Below are 21,383 nucleotides of genomic sequence, written 5' to 3' on the forward strand. Positions count from 1 at the left end.
ACACACTCTTTGCACATCATAAAAACACCTTCATTTGATCAAATACTGAATTACAGCATCCCCATTAAGCCATTTATCCTCTTAAACACATGCTATGTTTCAAATGGTTTTAAGCAGTCAGCATTTAATCTGTGTCAGAGTGGACAGCACACAAGGCTTAGTGAGTAAATGACATTAATTTATGATGCAAACACTGGATATTGTACTTACCTGAGAGAGTTGGAATCCATGTTTTTTGATATGCTATAAGAAACTGCAAAAAATAGGCTATATGATGGCCGATATAGGAAACTTCCCTGTCTATGGAACAGAGCAGGAGAAATTGATCTTTGGATCCTTCACAGATCACTATCTGGAAAGGCTATTAATTTAATTTATGGGGCATTTATGGTGAAACTTGTCTCTGTATAGGTTCTAATTGCTGGTCTTTCCAAGTGGTTCAGATAAATGCGATGCTTGTGATACATCAGCTAGCATGAGTACAACTAGATAGATGGTTTTTGCCCATGCAAAAATGGCTGCCAAGATGGGAGTTGCAGGTGGTTGGCAGGTGTTTCCAATGGGGTTTCTACAGTGTTTTGAGTGGTTTTTAGTGTGTTTTTGTGTGGTTGGTCTCAAGTGCATTGAAAGGTGGTTGTTTACTGGGCCAAGTCAACAGCAACTTGTCTTTTGATTTTCTGGTCCCTAAAAATGGCTTGCATCCATGTCCAAAATAATAAGTCACAAAAAAAAAGTAATAGCCTTAGCCAGTGTTAATGTAGGGGTCAGAGGTTAAACTTCTCCCCCAAGGGAGTTGTGCGTAAACTGATATTTTAAATTATGTAATACATGTAAGATGCAGTGAAGCATCTAAGCCCCCCAAAATACACGCCTGACCCACCCACTAATATCCTTATCTCTGCCCAACATCCTAATGTGTCAGGAGCCCAGGGGTGTTTTTTAAGATAGGCTACTGAAAGCTCAGTGACCCTTTAAAGCACAACACAGACGCACATACTGCTCTCTTTCTCTTTTTTATTTTCCCTCTTTCTTTCTACCTTTTTCTGCTGTCTGCTCTGTGGTGACAGTTCAGGTTATCATTTTGGTGACTCAACACTCCACACCTCCAGTCCCCACAGCAACATTAGAAAGGAGGCATGCTTTATTTTACTGGGTCACCCCATGGTCCTAGTGCCTGGAATGCCATTTTGGAATCATACAGAGCATATACTGTATATGTATGTATACAGTTTATATATATATATATATATATATATATATATATATATATATATATATATATATATATATATAAATGAATGGTTTAAACAAAGTGAACAGCATCAAAACATATTTATTTTGAGTGTATATATTTAGTGGACTTGCTTCCTTTATAGCAATTTTCTAATGTAGACCAGAGATTAAAGTTTTAGTATACTGACTATATAATAGATGAGACCTGGATGTGAAGATGTGAAGGCCTACATCTTTAGAGGAGGTTTTATTTTTGTGCACATGATTTTTAAAATCTCAGTTCAAACTACAATATCCTCAAACTCTGTCTCTTTAAGGTTAATCTTTTTTTCTTTTTTTTAATAATAAAGCATATTTAGTAAAGCATATTTTATTGGAAGACTTTTTTATCCGAAGAATACCATTCCATAATGGTATTGGGTGTAACAGCCAAATCAACTGCGACTGAATTTCTCCCAATCTGGCATCCTGTGGTCACAACAATATGGCAAACCCAACCTTGACCTTTGATGTCAAGAGTACCAGAGTTCCTCACTTATTCTTGACCTTGATGAAATGTAAACACTGTGTGAGAGTAGGTCTAAATCCTAAAATCATGGATGGAAAAATCTATTAGAGAATTTTTTTTTTTTTTTTGACAACACTCAGCACTGAAAAAAGTGTCCAGTTGAGAGTGTATGTTTGTAAAACTTTGGGTTTGCATTAAATTTGGTTTTGTAGTAATTTATGAACATTTTTGTGCACACGAAATCACCTGAGCTGTGGGAATTGTCCCGGTCTTTTCTTTTTCAGGTCAAATTCTGGCTTTAATTTAATTCCTTTATATAATTGTTGAGTCTCTGCACTTAGCATTACTTAGCCAAAAACTAATACTTGCAGACACAATTGTGCCACATTGACTTGTCCACAATCTGAAGCAACATCAGCAGTGGTTAGTGGAGAGTGCCAACTCAAACTGTTTCTCACCAGACACAGAGACCTATTTATAAACATGGGCTGGGGGGTAAAGCAGAAAAGGACAGGAAGTCAGAGAAAAGAGTGCTGAAGGATTGAGGGGGAAAATGGAGAAATAAAAGAACAAAGCTAATAGAGCAAGCACTGACTATTTCTGAACTTCTGAATGGAATGGATGTTGGCATGTCATTTAAATTTTTATGGCTTTTGGCTATTTTTATAGAATTATGGTGTAGGAAATTTAATATAAAAAATAGGAACTCATGATGTATTGGTGCCAAATTTTATTGATCCTTTATTGCTTTTATTTGGACATTTATCGCATCTAATTTTACCTATGTTTGCATTTAGATTAACATCGCCCAACACCTACTAATCTAGTTGTTTTAATATCAGTTACATGATCTCAAAATTCATATTCAGTTTTCTTATGGATTCTTGTGAGGTTTCAGTTGAAAGTTCACCTTGGTCTTTAATGGCGACAAATATTCAGGATATCATCCTCACATGATGGTGGATTGTCTTTTTGTAGTTTTCATTTAGTATATTATAATGTTATCATGCCTAAACTAACTTGTAGCTTTTTCGTCTTTATTTTTTTTTGGTTTGATAATTATTTTTATATTGGCCATTTGTTGGTTATCTTTATGGTTATTTTCAGTATATCAGGCACAATTGTAATATTGGTGTTTCCATATATGAAGTTGTTGGTTAGATAAATCGTGAGAAATTTTATGCGAAACGAATGTGATTTGTTGACAGGTGGCAGGAGCTTCAGCAGATGTTTGATACAGAGCAGAAAATAAAGATCATTTGATGTGTCATATGATAAATCTGTATCATCCCCTATTACATGCATTACAGAGACTGTATGTGTGTGTGTGTGTTCTTCCAGGTCAGAGCAGAATTCATGTTTCATGATGACATGAATTGGGTGTCCTATCTCGCTCTCTGTGTCGCTGGTTCTGAGGGAATCAGCCACTGGAGATGTGTGACCTATATTTCCTTAGCAGCTTCATTTGAGAGCGAGGGCCTTGATTCGTTCCAGTGTGAATCTCTCTCTCTTTCCCTCTCTCATATCATTCTCTCTTAACACAACATTATTTTACTGCTGTCTCTCTTCTCTTTTGATTCATCCATTGCTGCAATGCACTCATTTCACAGGTTGTTTGAAGTAGGGGGCTCTATATGCACTGGTTTGTTATCACATACTGTTGGGCTTTGGAAAAGATACCATCAATTTCCATTTCACTTCATCATCTTCTGTCTTCTTTTTATTTTTTTCCCCTTGCACTTATTTGGTTGCTGTTGAAAAGCCTAAATGTGGTATGATTGTGCATCAGAGCTACATTGTGTGTGTGTGTGTGTGTGTGTGTGTGTGTGTGTGTGTGTGTGTGTGTGTGTGTGTGTGTGTGTGTGTGTGTGTGTGTGTGTGTGTGTGTGTGTGTGTGTGTGTCAGTTAGTCTCAGTTTCAGATTAGAAAAGACATTTTTTCATGGATTCTTGTGAGGAGCTGCCCATTATTTTCCAGTAAAAATATATATTAAAGTAAAAAGTGTCCATTTAATGCATACTTCAGAATCTCTCCACAATATCTACAGAGCCCTCCACTAATATTGGCAGCCTTGGTAAATATGAGCAAAGGTGGCTATTAAAATAAATCTGCATTGTTTATACTATAGATCTTTCATTTAAAAAATTCACAAAATTCTAACCTTTCATTGAAGTAAAATATTGAAACATTATGAAATAAATGTTTTTCTCTTGTTCACGTTGGCCACAATTATTGGCACCCAATTATTGCAACGTCCTTTTCCCAATATAACATCTATGATTCTTCTCCTATAATGCCTGATGAGTTTGGAGAACACCTGACAAGAGATCAAAGACCATTCCTCCATACAGAATCTCTCCAGATCCATCCTTCAGATTCCCAGATCCATGTTGGTGGTGCTTCTCTTCAGTTCACCCCCTTGGTTTTACTCATTGTCATGAATGATTAAGGGAATTTGGCCTTTTGTGTTTCCTCATATTTAAACTCCTGTGGAACAGGAAGTCATGGCTGGACAATTTCATGTTCCTATAGTCACCCTGATGTGCTGAGATTTATTTTTTTTATTTTTTTTTTAAATATGAATGGGAATATACTTCAGAGATATTCTTTTTACTCACAATATGAGTTTCCTCCCACTTTCAATTGTTTTACTTCAATAAAAAGGTTAGAATTTTGTGATTTTTTTTATGAATGAAAGATCAAAAGGGTAAACAATGAAGATTTATTTTCATAGCAGCCTTTGTTCATATTTACAAAGAGTGCAAATATTAGTGGAGGACACTGTATCTTATCTGGGATTTTCTGGGAATCTTATCTGGGAGTCTCTCGTATATCACAAATAATTTCAACTCAAATCTTAAAAATTAAAACAACTGCATAATTTATTTAAAATGCATCATCACATTGGTCCAACTGAAAATCGTGATTCCTGGTTTAATCCTGATTTGTTCAGTTTGGCTAAAAGCAAATAATACTCCCCATAGAAAACATTAAATGTAAAATGATTCTCTTTTTTTTTGTACATAACAGAATGCACATTATAAAAAGACTTTGTTTCATGAATATTCCTGTGTTTATGTATACTAAGTAAACTAATTAAAATTAAACAATTACTAACTAAATGTTTTTAGTTTTATCTTGAGTGAATGTTCTATTTTCATATTATAACTAATTTAGCTTTTGTTTGGTAAAATTAAATTGGAAAAAAATTGCATTGACATACATTAAGTAACATTTTGGCTTGTGTATAAGAAAATATATGAAGGAAATAAATAATCTTTTTACTTTGTTTAAATGCAAAGCTTTGTCTTTGGGAAAATATATATATTTGTATTAATATAAAATCACAATTTAATGTAATAAATAAAAATAAGAAGAATTTGGTCCAAAACAAAATATATATTTTGTCAGTGTAGGTAGCCATAATAAGCAGGATAATGTCTCCTGATACACCCTGTCAGGATTTATTTTGCGATAGTGATTGTCTGACTACATTATCCCTCCCTTAATATATTGTAGCCATATTTAGTTCCAGTTCACCCACATAACCGTATTACAGGATATGCAGTGACTATGAAGGGCCTCAAAATCAGGATGGACACAGAGACATGAAAAACTGAGGTCTACTGCATGTGTGCACACTTGTGTTCTCAGTTAGAGAGACCAGCAGAGAGAAGCACTGAGCAAAGTTCTCTCTCCTGACCCAGATCAGCCGCCTCCGCCTGCCTGTGAAGAGCAGATCTGACAGACCGCTCCAGGGAAAAGTGCAAATCTCTTTCTACCACAGCTGATGCACGTGTGCCCCTTTCCTATGTCTCCATTCCTCCTTTTCCTCCCTCTATCTCTGTACATTCATGGCATCATTATATGGTCTAGTCATTGTTCTGGTCCCTTGTGTATAATTAGAATGGTCTCCTATAAAGTCTCACTCGTCTGGAGTGATAGACTTTTCTTTTACTCAAGTTATTGTCTTTGAGGTTGTCAGAATATGATCTAAACCCCATGCAGAGAGAAACCAGGGTGCCTCAATCCCACCATTTAATCTCAGCCTCTGATCATTACAGGGTTTTAACCCGGGCACATTTTAGAACCAGAGGCCCTTTAGCCGTGGAAAATAAGGGACAGACTTATTTTCTTAGATTAGAAATGTCTGACTGCAAGATAAGTAAAAAAACACATTGTTTCAAATCAGCTTTACAGACAATCATGATGAATCATGATACAAGCAATCAAGCAGTTGAAATTTGCTATAGTATCGCTTTGAGTGTACTGTGTGAATGTGGATGAAGTTGGACACACTTATATATCCAACTTTATATAAAGAACTGGGCGATAATATAGTTACTTTTTGTAAATAATTGACTTATTGACTAAATAAAAAATCAATCAGTTTAGATTTGATAGAATAGATAGTACATCCAAAAATTTAAATTCTGTCATCATTTACTCACCGCCATGTTATTCCAAACATGTATGCGTAACACAAAAGAAGATAAAATGCTGGTAACCAAATAATTTTGGTTCTTATTGACTTCCATTGTATTTTATGTCCATACAGTGGAAGTTATTGGGAACCGAAACTGTTATCAACATTCTTAAAAAAAAACATATGTTCCACCGAAGGTAGAAAGTCATACAGGCTTGGAATGACATGAGGGTGATGCGTGGTAAATCATAGATATTTATACACATAGATGCCTCATTAGCTGCTGTTTATATAGGCCGTGAACCCAGAACATTGGAGAGCAAGTTGATTGTGAGTCTGCAACCGTAGTTATACAAATTTGTGAATATCTAATGAAATATCTAATGAATATCTAAATAAATGTTGACCATTCCAAAATGGTGGACGCGTCGATGTGTGGAGCAGCTGAATTTGGAATCTAGGTTTAAATATCCGCTTGGCCTGCCGGTACTCGGACTGCAGCCCGGGTGGTTGTGGAGGCAAAAAATCTGGCCTGGGAGGAGTTCGGTGAGGCCATGGAGAATGACTATCGGTCGGCCTCGAAGAGATTCTGGCAAACCGTCCGGCGTCTCAGGAGGGGGAAGCAGTCCTCTATCAACACTGTGTGCAGTGGAGGTGGGCAGCTGTTGACTTGGACGGTTGAAGGACGGTTGATCCAACCGACACGTCTTCCATTGAGGAAGCAGAGGGCTCAGAGGGGGACTCGTCCATCACCCAAGCTGAAGTCACAGAGGTAGTTAAGAAGCTCCTCGGTGGCAAGGCACCAGGGGTGGATGAGATCTGCCCTGAGTACCTCAAGTATCTGGATGTTGTGGGGCTGTCTTGGATGACACGCCTCTGCAGCATCGCGTGGCGGTTGGGGACAGTACCTCTGGACTGGCAGACCGGGGTGGTGTTCCCTCTTTTCAAGAAAGGGGCCCGGAGGGTATGTTCCAACTACAGGGGAATCACACTTCTCAGCCTCCCCCGGAAAGTCTATTCCAGGGTACTGGAGAGGAGAATTTGCCTGATAGTCGAACCCCGGATTCAGGAGGAACAGTGTGGTTTTCATCCTGGTCGTGGAACACTGGACCAGCTCTATACCCTCTCCAGGGTGCTGGAGGGTTCATTGGAGTTTGCCCAACCAATTCACTTGTGCTTTGTGGATTTGGAGAAGGCATTCGACTGTGTCTCTCGCGGCGTCCTGTGGAGGGTTCTCTGGGAGTATGGGGTCCAGGGCCCTCTGTTAAGGGCTGTCCGGTCCCTGTACGACCAGAGCAGGAGCTTGGTTCGCATTGCCGGCAGTAAGTCAGACTTGTTCCCGGTGCATGTTGGGCAGTTTGGGGACCACACGATTTCATCTCTGCTTTTTGAGGATGATGTTGTCATGTTGGCCTCATCAGACCAGGACCTTCGGCGTGCACTGAGACGGTTTGCAACTGAATGTGAAGCGGCTGTGATGAGAATCAACACCTCCAAGTCCGAGGCCATGGTTCTCAGTCGGAAAAGGGTGGCTTGCTCGCTTCAGGTTGGTGGAGAGTTCCTGCCTCAAGTGGAGAAGTTCAAGTATCTTGGGGTCTTGTTCACGAGTGAGGGAAGGATGGCCAGGGAGATTGACAGATGTATTGGTGCAGCTTCTGCAGTAATGCGGTCGATGTACCGGTTTGTCGTGGTGAAGAAGGAGCTGAGTTGCAAGGCGAAGCTCTTGATTTACCAGTCCATCTTCGTTCCTAGTCTCATCTATGGTCATGAGCTGTGGATCAAGGACAAGATCCCGGTTATAGGTGGCCGAAATGAGCTTTGTCCGCAGGGTGGCTGAGCGCTCCCTTAGAGATAGGGTGAGGAGCTCGGTCTCTCGGGAGGAGCTCAGAGTAGAGCAGCTGAGGTGGTTTGGGCATCTGTTCCGGATGCCTCCTGGACGCCTTCCGGGGAGGTGTTCCGGGCGCGTCCCACCGGGAGGAGACCCTGGAGAAAAGACCTAGGACACGCTGGGGGGATTATGTCTCCCGGCTGGCCTGGGAACGCCACTGTATTCCCCTGAAAGAGCTGGAGGAAGTGTCTAGGGAGAGGGAAGTCTGGGCGTCTCTGCTTAGACTGCTGCCCCTTGCGACCCGGCCCCAGATAAGCGGAAGAAGATGATGATGGTTTAAATATCTATGGAGTAAATGATGACAGAATTTTAAATTTTTGGTGGCTAAGCAATTATTTTAAATTGAGAAAACATCTAAAAGGTATGCATCTATAAAGTGGTTTGTTGCAACCAGCTGCTGGTCCACAATACAGGTCAGTCTGCTCAAGAACTGAAACAGAAAGAGACAGTCTGACCTGATGTGACCATGCCGTTTGAAGTTGAGGCTAGTTGGCAGGTGCTAATTATACTGACAGAGTTGCTGTTATAAGAGGTTTTTCCACATAATAATATCATGTGGCTAATATTGTAACTATTTAAAGTTAGTTTTGTAATACTGTGTAATGTGATTGTGTATAGATATACACTACTGTTCAAAAGTTTGTGTTTTGTTTTTTCAAAGACATTGGCAATAAAAACATTTATGATATTTATAACACTTATAAAATAACTCAAGATTTCTGTTTCAGATAAGTGATATTCTTTTGAACTTACTATTATAAGTATTTTATGCATGTACCAATTTATCATGGATTCCACAAAAAAAAAATTAAGTAGCACAACTTTCCCAACATTGATAATATGAAATGTTACTTGAGCACCATATCAGCATATTGCAATGATTTCTGAATGATCATTTGACACTGAAGACTGGAGTAATGAAAAATCAAAAATCAGCTTTGCCATTACAAGAAATAAATTACATTTTAAAATATATTAAAATGGAATAAAGTTATTTTAAATTGTAATATTTCACAGTAATGCTGTTTTTTTTTTTTACTAGAAATTGTGCGTGCAGCCTTTGTGAACATAAGAGACTTCGTTCAGAAACACAAAAAACTGTTTATAAAACAACCCCAAACCTTTAAACAGTACTGTACAGTATATGAACAGAACTTTCTGTATGTTCAGGAAGATGAGCTGAGTAAGGTGAGAGGAAGGCTTTAGCACATGCAGAAGAATAAGTGTGTATGGGAGAGGGAGAAGTACCCGTCAGAAATGAGGTTAGGTGGTTTACGTCGACAGTACAGACACAAACATGCAGGCTAAAAATATACCCATGCTGCATGTGACTTTTCCCTGCAACCTGAACTAGAATATTTTTTTTCTTGATCCTCTGCACAGGCATTCAATAATCAGTCCCGTGTTAGTCATTATCCATCTGTGCCTTAAATCAGTCCAAATTCCAAATGCAATATTTCAATTTTCATATATAACCTACTGCCCTGTCCACTCCACTGTTGCCCTAGTTCACACCCAACACCTGCTGCCAGGACCCTGCCCCTCTGTTGCTATGGCAGCCGTGTGCTTGTGCTAAACCCTCAGATGGAGAGGTGGCAGCTTGGTGGGATTATAGTAACACAGTGGGTTATTATAGTGATTATAGTACCTTTATAATGCTTATAGAGGCCAGGGTCGTCTGTCTGAATCTTCCTAGGGACATTTTATGGGAAATGATTTGTTCTGTAAAAAATTGCACAAGCCTGCGTGTAGCCTTTTGGTAGATTCCCAGCTTGTGTGTTTTCTTTCATGCTGGCTGTATAGGCCTATAATTATCAGAACGCAAACAGCTAGGCCTGCGATGTAATTAAATCCCTTTGCCATTACAATTGCAGCTTTGGCTTTCCTGATTTAGCATTGTTTCCCCTGTGATTTCACCCTGCTGAGATTAGAGCCAAAATGGATGACTTCACGGGTGTACCATGTTAACCCAACACTTTTTTAGAACACTTATTATGAGACATTGCTATGCTTTTAAGGATGAATCTCACAATTTGTCCACGTCACATTTTTTCATGAATTATAAGCACATTATTCCCTAGATTCTCATAACTGTAATGCATCTAGATGTGTTACTTTTTTTTTGAATTACATTTATTCTCAGTTGTGATTCACATTATAATCTCATTACTGTAATACTGTAATTTTTGGATGTTTCTAATCAATTTAGGTTCAATGCATAATAAGTATACATAATGACAATTTATGAGAAATTAAAGGGTAAGTTCACCCAAAAATTAAAATTATCCCATAATTTAAAGTGTATATGACTTTCTTCTTTCAGTCGAACACAATCGGAGATATAATAAAAAATATCCTGGCTGTTCCAAGCTTTATAATGGGAATGAATAGTAACAGAGATTTTGAAACCCAAAAAAGTGCATCCATCCATCATAAAAGTAATCCATACGGCTCCAGGGGCTTAATAAAGGCCTTCTAAAGCAACGTGATGCGTTTTTGTTAGAAAAATATATAATTATAACTTATAACTTATATATAATTATACTGAATCGCACATTCACGAGAGAGTCAATTTCCGCTGTATGACGTATATATAGGTGTAGCGTAAGCTTAGGTGAGAGTAGATGCCTCTCGCGGTTTAAACAAATAGGGCTGGGCAACAAACTCAAGCTCCTCCGACATTACTCTTTAAAAATTCTTGTTTTAGACCTATAGACTAAGTTTTGTTTTGCTCTATCCTCTGCGCTTCTACGTTCGTCAATACGTTGTGTGTCTGGTCAGAGTTCAGTCTTCGGGCTGAACCAGACTCTCAAATGGAAGCCAGTGATTCTAGTTTATAAAGTCATAATTATGTATATTACTCTTAAAAACGCATCACTTTGCTTCAGAAGGCCTCTAATAACCCCCCTGGAGCGTATGGATTACTTTTATGAAAAAAACTGTTATTTTTTGGTATTTATACTGTTTTTATTTCTATGTTCAATTTGTGGAAAGGAGTTCAATTACGAGGTCACACACAGCCTCAATCAGAAGTTCTGGAAGCTCAGAATTCATGTACAGTAGACTCATGTGCAATCACACAGGAGAAAAGCCAGTGTTTGTGGCAAAACCTTTTACAGTGCTTGTATATTGTTGTCTTTCAGTGCATTTGATAATTCCTACTCATAAAGTAGAGCTGAAATGACATTCATTACAAGATTATTAGTTAAAACATTTCAAATTGCACCTGCAGACTATTTTTTCCAATCATGAATTTTCTCATTGAGGATTTCTATAATATTGTGCAAAAATCTCGTTCTCGTGAACCCAATCTCGTGTCTCGTCTCATCTCGTGAGATAAGTGTCTTGTCACACACCTAGTACCTGTGGTCCATGAACACACATTCCCACTCGGTCCAGCAGAGAACATATATCTGCCCTTGATGGACAGTTAACTCCTCTATTGCCATGGTGAACTACTTGACCGTTTAGATCTCTGTCTCGCTCCTTTTCCAGATGTATAAATCTGTCAGCAGGTCTTTAAAAAGACATACTGGCTTGGCAGGGATGGGGTCTCAGAAGGGTGTCTCATTTCTTAGTCTTCAGTGTTCTTGCTTTTAAATCAAAATGGGGCATAGGGGTAAGAGAGAGAGAGACTGTGTGAGAAAGGATTTGAGAGAAGTAAGAGAAAAGAGTGTGGAGTTAGAGACTAAAAACAGCCTGTGCCGTCCCATCACAAACCAGAGTAGATAATCCAGCACTATATGTTTCACATATTGTATAAATATATTGATGTCTTGAGTTTTTTTTTTTTTTTTTTTTTTGAAAATAATAATATTTTCCACACTTTTTTGGACCAAACTGTTTTTACAGCCAAGTTTATTTGTGTTTCTCAAATTATATTTATATACATTTTTATTAAAAAATTTAATCAAAAACATGTATTTTTCCAAGACAAAACCATTTATACAAAGTAAAAAGATGATTTATTATGAAGACCATATACTTATTCAATATGTTTTCTTTAGACATAAGCCAAAAATGTTACTTAATTTAGGTCAGTATAACTTTATTTTGGCTTTTTGCAACTTAATTTCACCACAAACTAAAAAGCTAAATTAGCTATAGGCCTAATATGAGAGCAGAATTTTCACTTAAGATAAAACATAAAATTTTCTTTGTCAATGTTTAATTTTCTTTACTTACTATAAAAGACAACTTTATTGTGATGTCTTTTTTCTGTTACTTATAAAAAAGAAACACCAGAAAAATTAATAAATCCCACAATAATTTCTGCAGTCAGTAAACCTGTTACCCACTGCGCAATGTGACGTCGGAGTGACGTCTTTTCTATGTAATTTTTGGACGTCCAATTTCGGTCGATCGAAGGGGTTGTTTTGTAACGCCGGGCGACGTCTTTTTTCGATGTCTACCGCACGTCTAATGTTGATGTTCATAGGACCTCCGTGTAAGGGTTATTTATAGTCCAAATGTGGTCGTTTGTGGACGCCTTTTCAACATCAAATTTAGACTAATTTTAGATGTCGTTTTTATACAACTTCTATAACTGTAGTCTCATGTTTCAAAAGGGTGGAGGACATGTTTTCTGTACCATGTATTTACATTTACGTTGCAAGCATCAACGCTCTACTGTTTGAGCTACAGCATTACACCTTTGTATGCGTCTCCAGTTATCACCTGCTGCTGAGACAGTAGTCTCAGTTTTTGGAAAATGATCTTAAATAATTATGAATAATCTGTATTCATATGTATTAATCATGTTGATAACAACAATGTTGATATTTGTAAATAAAAAAATATTACATATTAATCATGTACATTTCCTGCACCTGTCATAGACGTCCAAAAAAATTACCCAGTTCAAAGGTCAAATGTTGTACGTCAATATGACGTCCAAGTTGGGTCATGGTTGGATGTCCAAATAGTGGATCTAGTTTGGACGTCGAATAGATGTCCAGAATTGGTCATGGACCGACGGACCCAGTATAGACATGATCTGCACGTCTATCCGAAGTCCAATGTTTAGTGGGTAGTATGTGTTCTGCACATCAACACATGGTGTCAAGCGAAATTATGTAAACAAAATTGGGTTGCACTTTATTTTAAAGTGTCATTGTTACAGTGTAATTATATATTGAAGTACTGAGTAATAATAATTAACAACATGTACTTACTATAGGGTTAGGGTAGGATTATGTTTTGGTTTAGGATTAATTGCATGTAATTATGCATAATTTACTCTTATTACTACGGTAAGTACATGTAACATATGTAAGAAGGACACTGTAAAATAAAGTGTTACCCAAAATTGTGTCTTAAATTATTTTTTTCTTCTGTGGGGAGTGTTATTTACTTTTAGGCAAACTTAACGAAACAGGTTCAAACTGGAAACCATGATTTTCACTTTTTAGCGCAATTTTCCTACGGACAAAATTGCGATTGTTAACTCATGATTTCTGTTCTGTCTGTGCGCACCAATCTTGCACTTCTATCTCCTCCTCAACCAGACCACCTAGAGACTTCGGGTTTTCGGCATTATGTTAAGGAAGGTCTAATCTCGGGAACGCACACAAAAAAAAAAAAAAAAAAAAAAAAAAAGATTTACTATCTCTTAGTGTTGTGATCCCATGACGTCAGAAAATTGCGCTAAAACACTCAGTTTTTATTACTTGTTTCATATGCATAGAGACTTGGGCCAGTAGGCAACCACCTAGCAACCAAATATAAACATGCTTAAAATCCCTCAGGACATTATAATAACTTAACCTTAGCACCGCATGTTTCCTTCAGAAAATCTCAAGATCCATTTTGGACTTGTATCTCATCTAGTCTCTTGTGTTCTAGTTCCTCCTGTTAACATCAATGACCTTGTTCAGGCTGAGAATAAAATGCCCAATAAAACCAGTGTGTCTTAAGTGGGAGTTAGTATGTAAATTAAAGGAGAAGGGGAGAGGCGTAGTAATATGTAGCAAAGCCACCTCATCATCTCTCTGTTTTCTTCAGTATGGTAGGAATCTCTCAGGCACAACTTTCAGCCCAACAGCTTCATCTATCATTAATTTCTCTCACTCTTTTTCTCTCTGACTCTCTCTCTCCTTCTGTCATGTATATTTGATATGCACAGGAAGTGCAGTGTAATGGCATTTTCACACTTCTATGTGTGAACATCCATGAGGTTAGGAGACGAGAGTGAGATAAAGGAGATATGAGGGGAGGAAAGTAGAAAGGAACCGAATGTATTAGCTAGTCATCGGTATAAGACATTGAGCAGTTGTTTATTAACAACCGCAGAGTCAGTTATGTCGTGTCAATCAAAAGAGCGAGGAAAACAGGTTGGTGGGAAAATGACAAGAAGAGTTGCGATTTGTAGCATGAAAAAACTGTTACCACTGAAAGAGAACAATTTGACACTTTCACAAACCAACAAATCTTTCTACATTGCATTACATTGAATTAATCTCTAATCGATACTGTATTCTTGTTGATTATAATAATATACTACTTTAAACTCATTAGAAGCAGTTGTCATTACTGAATTAAATTAATATATGGTGCTATTCATTTCAGTGTTTACATTTTTCTGTCACTACTATATTTTCAATCTTTCAGCTGAGAAGTTATAAAGCACTTTATGTGTAAAACATATTTACTAGCAAAAAAAAAGTCATTTAATTCAAAGCTGTGTAATTATTTGACAGTGTTTTAAAAGCAGCAGAAAAAAATCAGAAGCCACCAAACTATCGGCTGATGTCGTTCAAAATAACTGGATGTAGGTGTTATCTCTTGATACCTATTTTGTTTTTCATTTATTTAATTTCTTTGACTTTGTTTGAATATTATAGTTTTTAAAACAGTTTAACAGTTTAAAATTCCCTGAACTGTGTAAAAGTTCATAATGATATTCTTGCAGACATTAAGTATTTTGGAAATCAAGTAGAACTGGGTAAATGTGGTTATTACACTTTTTCAGCTTTTGCGTTCTTTCAGGCTTCATTTTAGTGTGAAGTGAAATGAAATGCTGAGAGGAACTCACAGGCTGAATTATAGTCATCTGTGTCTTCAGGGCATTGTGCCTACAAAAAGGACAGAAGCTGCTTTTCAGATCACCTAAGCAGCTAAAATTCTCTCTGCAGGGCAGAAAGATGGGTGAGTGATGAGATGAGTGATGTCTGAAATGGAGCTGAAATATCTCAAAATGGTCATGTTGCAGTAACTGAGACTCCACTGGTGAACACTGAAATGTCAGCATGTTTAGGGCCATAGAGGTGGGTGATGGGATGCAGCATTTTCCTTGGGCTAATGAGTTTATTTTCCCTTTTACAGTCAGTACTCTCCCTCTTTCTTTTGCCATTTCCCTCTCTTGTCCAGCTGTATCACAATATGCTTCAACTCTGCATTTCTAACACGTTGCCAAGTGTGCCACTTCCCTAATGCTGTATTAATCCTCACAGAATCATTCAGGCTCTGTTCCACACGCCCTCTGTTTCTCAATGTGAACGCTATTGTCTGGTAGAATTGGTAAATCCCCCCATTGAAGGTTGATGAGAGGTTAAGAGGCTTTCTGGTGATGAATTACGTTGGTCATTAGATAAAGGTTAATAAAGGCATATGTGCAGGGAGGTTTTGAAAGCCATGGTTGTCAAGGTTGTGTAGATGTTCCATAACAGTTACTTGATGGGTTCTATGAGTATCTGTTTTACAATGTGGTGGAAGATGACACTGGGTGGGGGTGTGGCCATAAAAAAAATAAATAAATAAATAAATAAATATATATATATATATATATATACTTGATTGGTTCACATTCGCTCAAAACAATTTGCTCATTTTAGAAAATAACATTATTCGAAAACATAGAAATTTGAGTTAGTTTAGAAGAAAAACACAATTTTGTTATGTAGATAGCAAATAATATGTTTGAGTAAATTGGACAATAAGTGTGTTCCTGTTTTTTTCTGTGTATGCACTGTTTTTTTTCAGTGCATATAGACACTCTTGCATACCTTCCCCATAAGAGCATGCTCTCCTTATTCTCACATAGAGGGGTATATGTGAGTGGTTGAGTGTTGCTTTTATATTTTCCAGCAGTTATAACTGTTTTCTGACAGCTGTGCGAGTGCAACAGCAGCGATATCTGTTGATGAAGACATTAAATTCTTTCATCTGTGTTCTGTTTATGCATGATTACCCGCTCCTGCTCTCCATAGGGTCTGAGGCTGAGCTCTCATTAATGATTCGTTCGTTCAGATCGGGGAGCAGACCTGCATCTGTGCTAATTAGCGGCTCTTGATCCCTGTTAGAGATGCTATCTGCGCCTGTGCAAACTTAAAGCCAAGAGATAAGAACATGAAGAACACTTGAGAGAAAGACAAGTGAAACATCGCTAGAAGTCATTTTCAGTTTCTGAACTTCTTCCCATGCATAATGGCATGCGTGTGTACGGCTGCACAATTAACACAAAACCAACCGAGTTTGCAAAATGGCTGAGTGAAGCATGGTACTGTGTTCATTTACGCACTGGCTCAGTTTCCAGTAAATGCTCTAAACACATCTGCATCTGCTTTGAGTTTGAGTCGCTTATCACGTGCATTTGGGATGCAACGTGCGCCAAACATCTTCCCAAACTTGTAACGATGCATGCTTATAAACCGACTTTTGTCAACAAAAGAGAAGCTTTAAGGGCTTCCTGTCATTTCCTCCCAAATTAAAGCTGGTTTAATGTTGGAAGATTAAGAAATTAAGACATAATTATTAGCAGGGCTTAAAAACTAAAACTAAAATCAATTGGTTCACTCCAAGCAGAATCAATGTTTTAACGCTTCTGTTCATGTGTTCTTTCTGTAATATTATCGTTCCGTAAATGGTTTGATTAGAGAAAATAACAGTAAATAATGTTTTTTTTTAATCGTTTTAAATTTATACCAGAGCTTGAATTGAATTTTATACTAAGAGCTTGTGACTAAACCTCTTAACTCCAGTAGATCCTCAAACTGCCGGCAAAACCTCAATCGTGAATGAAGTTCTGCACACATTTTGGATACTGTCTCTGCTTATTTGCAATTCAACGGCAAATAAAAAACTGGTTTTCGTTTTCTTTCATAGTCATATTGATATATAATCACAAAAAAGTATGCATTTTAAATTGCTATCACAATTTAGTTATTTTTTAAATTGTGCATTTTTGCTACGTTGTTTCAATAAATATCATGTACAGTGTTTTTTCCCTCAAAAGAGCTGGGAAATCTTGTTTTCCATGATGTGTCCCCTTTAATGTCTTCTAATGGAAATGAAATGTGTAAAAGTGTTTTGCCCAGCTGTCTGTTGTATGTGTTTTTTCTGCCTGGCTTGGTTCCTTTACCCAGGGGCAGGGCAGCCTGCTTTTTGTCTTCACCACTGTAGTCCCTCTGACTGGAGGTGGGACGGCTCGTCACAGTCAACCATCTGTTGACAAAGAGCAGCTTCTGTTTATCTGTTTGTCTTTCGGTCTGCCTGTCTGTCTGCCTATTTGTCGTCTAGAAATACATGTGGCGTAGAGGAGGTCATCCTCTTCAGAATCAGTGTGGCTAATGTCCATGTCTGGGAAACTCAATCTCATTGTCTAGTTTGTGGTTTGGGGTGAATTCACACATTATTCTCTGTTTGTTTGTTGGGCAGGAGTGAGTATGTATGTCAAATGAGTCCAAATTGAGCTTAGAATTATAAGGTTCTATCTCCGTTTAGGGTAGTTCCGAGATATTGAGCATCAAAGTTTTTACATCCCAGCTGGCACAACTGAGATGGAACCTTTTTATTTTATTAATAACTTCTAACAAAATATTTTTTTTACAAAAATAACACCACACAGGCATTAATAAACACCTAATGGATCAGATTATGTCAAAAACTCAATTTCGACCAAAAGTGGAGATAGAACCTTATAATTCTAAGCTCACGGTATGTCAAATGAGTCCAAATTTAACTTTAAATTTAGCATTTGTTCACTAGCAGTGTTATTTTGTGTTGATTTCAAACACCTATTTCAGTAGAATAATACTTTTGAATTCTGTTTTCCAAGATAAAACTTCAATATCATCATATTTGGAATAGCTGATGTGCAAAAAAACTGAACACATACTATCGCACATTGTAAACTTACTGGTTAAACAGCATTTTCAGAGCAAGGGTATTTTTCGCAAACTTTGGGTTTGGGCAAGGTTTTATTTATTGATTTCACTTTCTCTTTTGCTTTGTTACCATTTACATTTTTGCAGATTTGTTTTGTCTCAGTTGTTTTATTGTTACATTTTATTTATAGCATGGTTAGTAAATTTAATGTAACAACCTACCTCATAGACTGCGACTATTGGCACATGTTGTCACAAAAGGTCAACATGTTTTAAATGAATCTTTTTTTAAATGAAAATAAAAGGTGGATGATGCTTTGGAAGTAATGTGACTTTCTGCTGGAGCTGGTGAGCTTGGAGTTTCCTCTCTGAAGCTGAGGGCTTATCGATCTATTTCCCAATTATTTGTAGTTAACTTCATTGAGCTGGCCATAATTCAGTCCGGCCCACACATGGAACAGCACTCTACTGGAGAAGAGCAGGAGGACACATCTGAAATGACATCAGTGCTCATTGTGCTGTGTGTTATTGCATTTACAAACTATAATGTGGGAAAATTCAATAAAGCACAAACCTAGTCTGAATCTTTCATGTTTCATTTGTAAATGTAAATTTTTGTAAGGTGTTAAATATTTTTTTTAGTTTTAAATGTAAGTGTAAATTAATTGCATTGTTGCCATTTCAAGTTAAATTAAAATATTTTAATGTCAGACAGAATATAAGATACACTGAAGAAAAATGGTGTAGGATTTACTCAGAAATTGATAGGAAATTTCACAAATAATTACCATGAAAAGGCAAGTAACACATTGAATTAAACTTTTTTTTGTTTTCTTTTTTTTTTAAGTAGAAAGAAATTATATTTTCTTGTAAAACATACTCCAATAATCTTTGTTTTATTTATTGGGGGAAAAACTGTGAGAATATAATATAAATCCTGTCAGAACAGGATTGAAGATATGAGAGTGTAACAGCTCATTTAAGATCATGAAACTGCCAAGATGTTTAGAAAGAGAAATTAATTCTGAAATGTTGAATCTTATTTTCAATGATCAATTTTTGTTTGAAATCATTGTAAAAGGGATGGCATTTTAAGATCATAACCTTGTTTGTACATGTGATGGTATAACTATTTAGACTTTTTATTATTTTTATTGTTTGTTATTGTTTAAAGTAATTCATAGTTTTAAAATGGGGAAAATCTTTTGGTATCAGATCAGGGTTGATACTGAGTCTTTTGAATGTTATATTTTCTATACAAGCAAATTTCTTATTTTTATTTTTGTCTTTTATATACAGACAATTTTTAAATTAGTTTTCGACTAAATTAGTTATAAATTTGCTAATACAGCCAAGTGAACAGGCCTAAAAGATATCTTCATGAAAAAAAAGAAAAACACAAATACAGTAGATTTTTTACAATACTGTAGATATTTGTTGATATTTTGAAAAATATGGCTCCAATTTTGTAGAATGACCCAGTTGTTTCTTTGGGGAACACTGTGGCTGTTTCTTTTTATTCTTTTCCCTTATATATGCTACTTTCTAATGTGCTCTGAGGGTATCAGTTTGGCCTTCACTTCAATGCTCTGGAATAATAAAAGGTAAAAAAAAAAAGAAAAAAGAAATCTGACTCAGGCTGTTTTTTTTCTTTCTGAGCTTTGTGTGTGGGCATCTGTGAGTGTTTGTGTCTGAAAAGCCACCCATAGTTCAACCTGAAAGTTTCGACTTTCAATACAGTGAATGGCTACATGAAGATTTTGTGTTTTATTGTTCTGTAACTCTTACAAGCAACTGGGACATATAATCTGGGATTGTGCTGATTTGTGTCTGACTGCTTTTGTGTGTGTTTTGCAGGGTTCTCGAGTGTGGGTGAATCATAAAGATCAGCTGGTTCCGTCTACAGTGAACTCCTGTGGAGATGGAACCGTGGTGCTCACCACCGACTACGGGGAGGTAAGACTCAGCAATCTGTCCTAAAACACACACACATGCAAACAGACAGATGTTGCCCTTTATGGCTGAATGGGTGTTGTGTGAGTCAGAGATTACTCTGGTTTGGTATTGTGCTCTGAATGTCATCATAACAGAGCTGAGGAGCTGTGTGTGTGTGTGTGTGTGTGTGTGTGTGTGTGTGTGTGTGTGTGTGTGTGTGTGTGTGTGTGTGTGTGTGTGTGTGTGTGTGTGTGTGTGTGTGTGTGTGCCAACTTCACATCTGAGGCTAAATCAATACATTCACCCTTCCATAAATGTTCATGTGAAAGAGACTGTATCATATAACCCTAATGTACTCCACCATTCTACATGAGATTCTGGCCTGTCCTGGTGCAATATGATGCAGACAGAGTAATAATCACAGAGATCATGAAAGAGAGAGACAGTAGAAGAGAGAGAACACTGCTTTATACTGCTTTATAGTTTTACACTAATATATGTTGTCATGGTAACAGGGTGTTCTTTAAAAGGTGATGCAGCTGGAGAAAATTGTACCAGACCTGTCATACAATAAACAACAAACCAGCTGGTATAAATGGACATGCAAAATCATACAGTATCACTGAAAAATACCAGTAAGCCATTGCAGGAAAACAGTGTTGCTTGTGTTTTAACTTTCAGCTATAAGAAAGAACATCCTGTGTCATGTTTTTATATTAGATATATATTCAGTCGTCCTCTATAGATAAGCAAATTGCGTTGTTATTTACAAAAAATACCAATTATTGTTTATAAAGTTGAAAATATAAGTATGTCCAACTTTATCTTCATACATACTCAACTCTCAACTTCTTGATTGCTTGTATTATCTATATATTATCGACCCGCTCTAATCTACTAAAAGGCATGAACCCAGCTAACAGGGAACATTCTCACAACTTTGGCTAATGTTCTGGCAAGGTTTTCTCAAAGTTATGAACATCCTTCTAGTAACGTTAATAGAACGTTCATTCAAAGTTATCTGGTCTTTAATAATTTTCTCAAAACATTGACAAAAAAACGTATAGATGGTTCATGAGACGTTTTTTTCCTGAAACGTTTTAGTTGGAAGTTCATCTAACATTTTACTTGTTTCAGAATGTTCAGATAACATTCAAAAATAACGTTCCCATAATGTCTGTAAAAGAAAATGAAACATTCGCATAACCAAGAATTAAAAAAAAAAAAAAAAATTATGTTTTCATGTAAAACTCACCTCATCAGTTTTAGTTTCTTAGTAGTTTTATGAAT

At 36.9% G+C, this 21,383-nt stretch overlaps 1 protein-coding gene across 1 annotated transcript in view; it reads left to right on the plus strand.

The window, feature by feature from the left end:
• Window positions 1–21,383, plus strand: part of myo10l1 (myosin X, like 1) — a 68,711-nt gene that overhangs the window by 1,544 nt on the left and 45,784 nt on the right. The window contains exon 2 of the mRNA XM_079884427.1: window positions 20,016–20,114. Within this exon, the coding sequence (XP_079740553.1) occupies window positions 20,016–20,114 (99 nt within the window). The remainder of the gene's footprint in view (window positions 1–20,015; window positions 20,115–21,383) is intronic.

This window comes from Squalius cephalus (assembly GCF_949319135.1).
Source record: "Squalius cephalus genome assembly, chromosome: 10".
NCBI lineage: Eukaryota > Metazoa > Chordata > Actinopteri > Cypriniformes > Leuciscidae > Squalius > Squalius cephalus.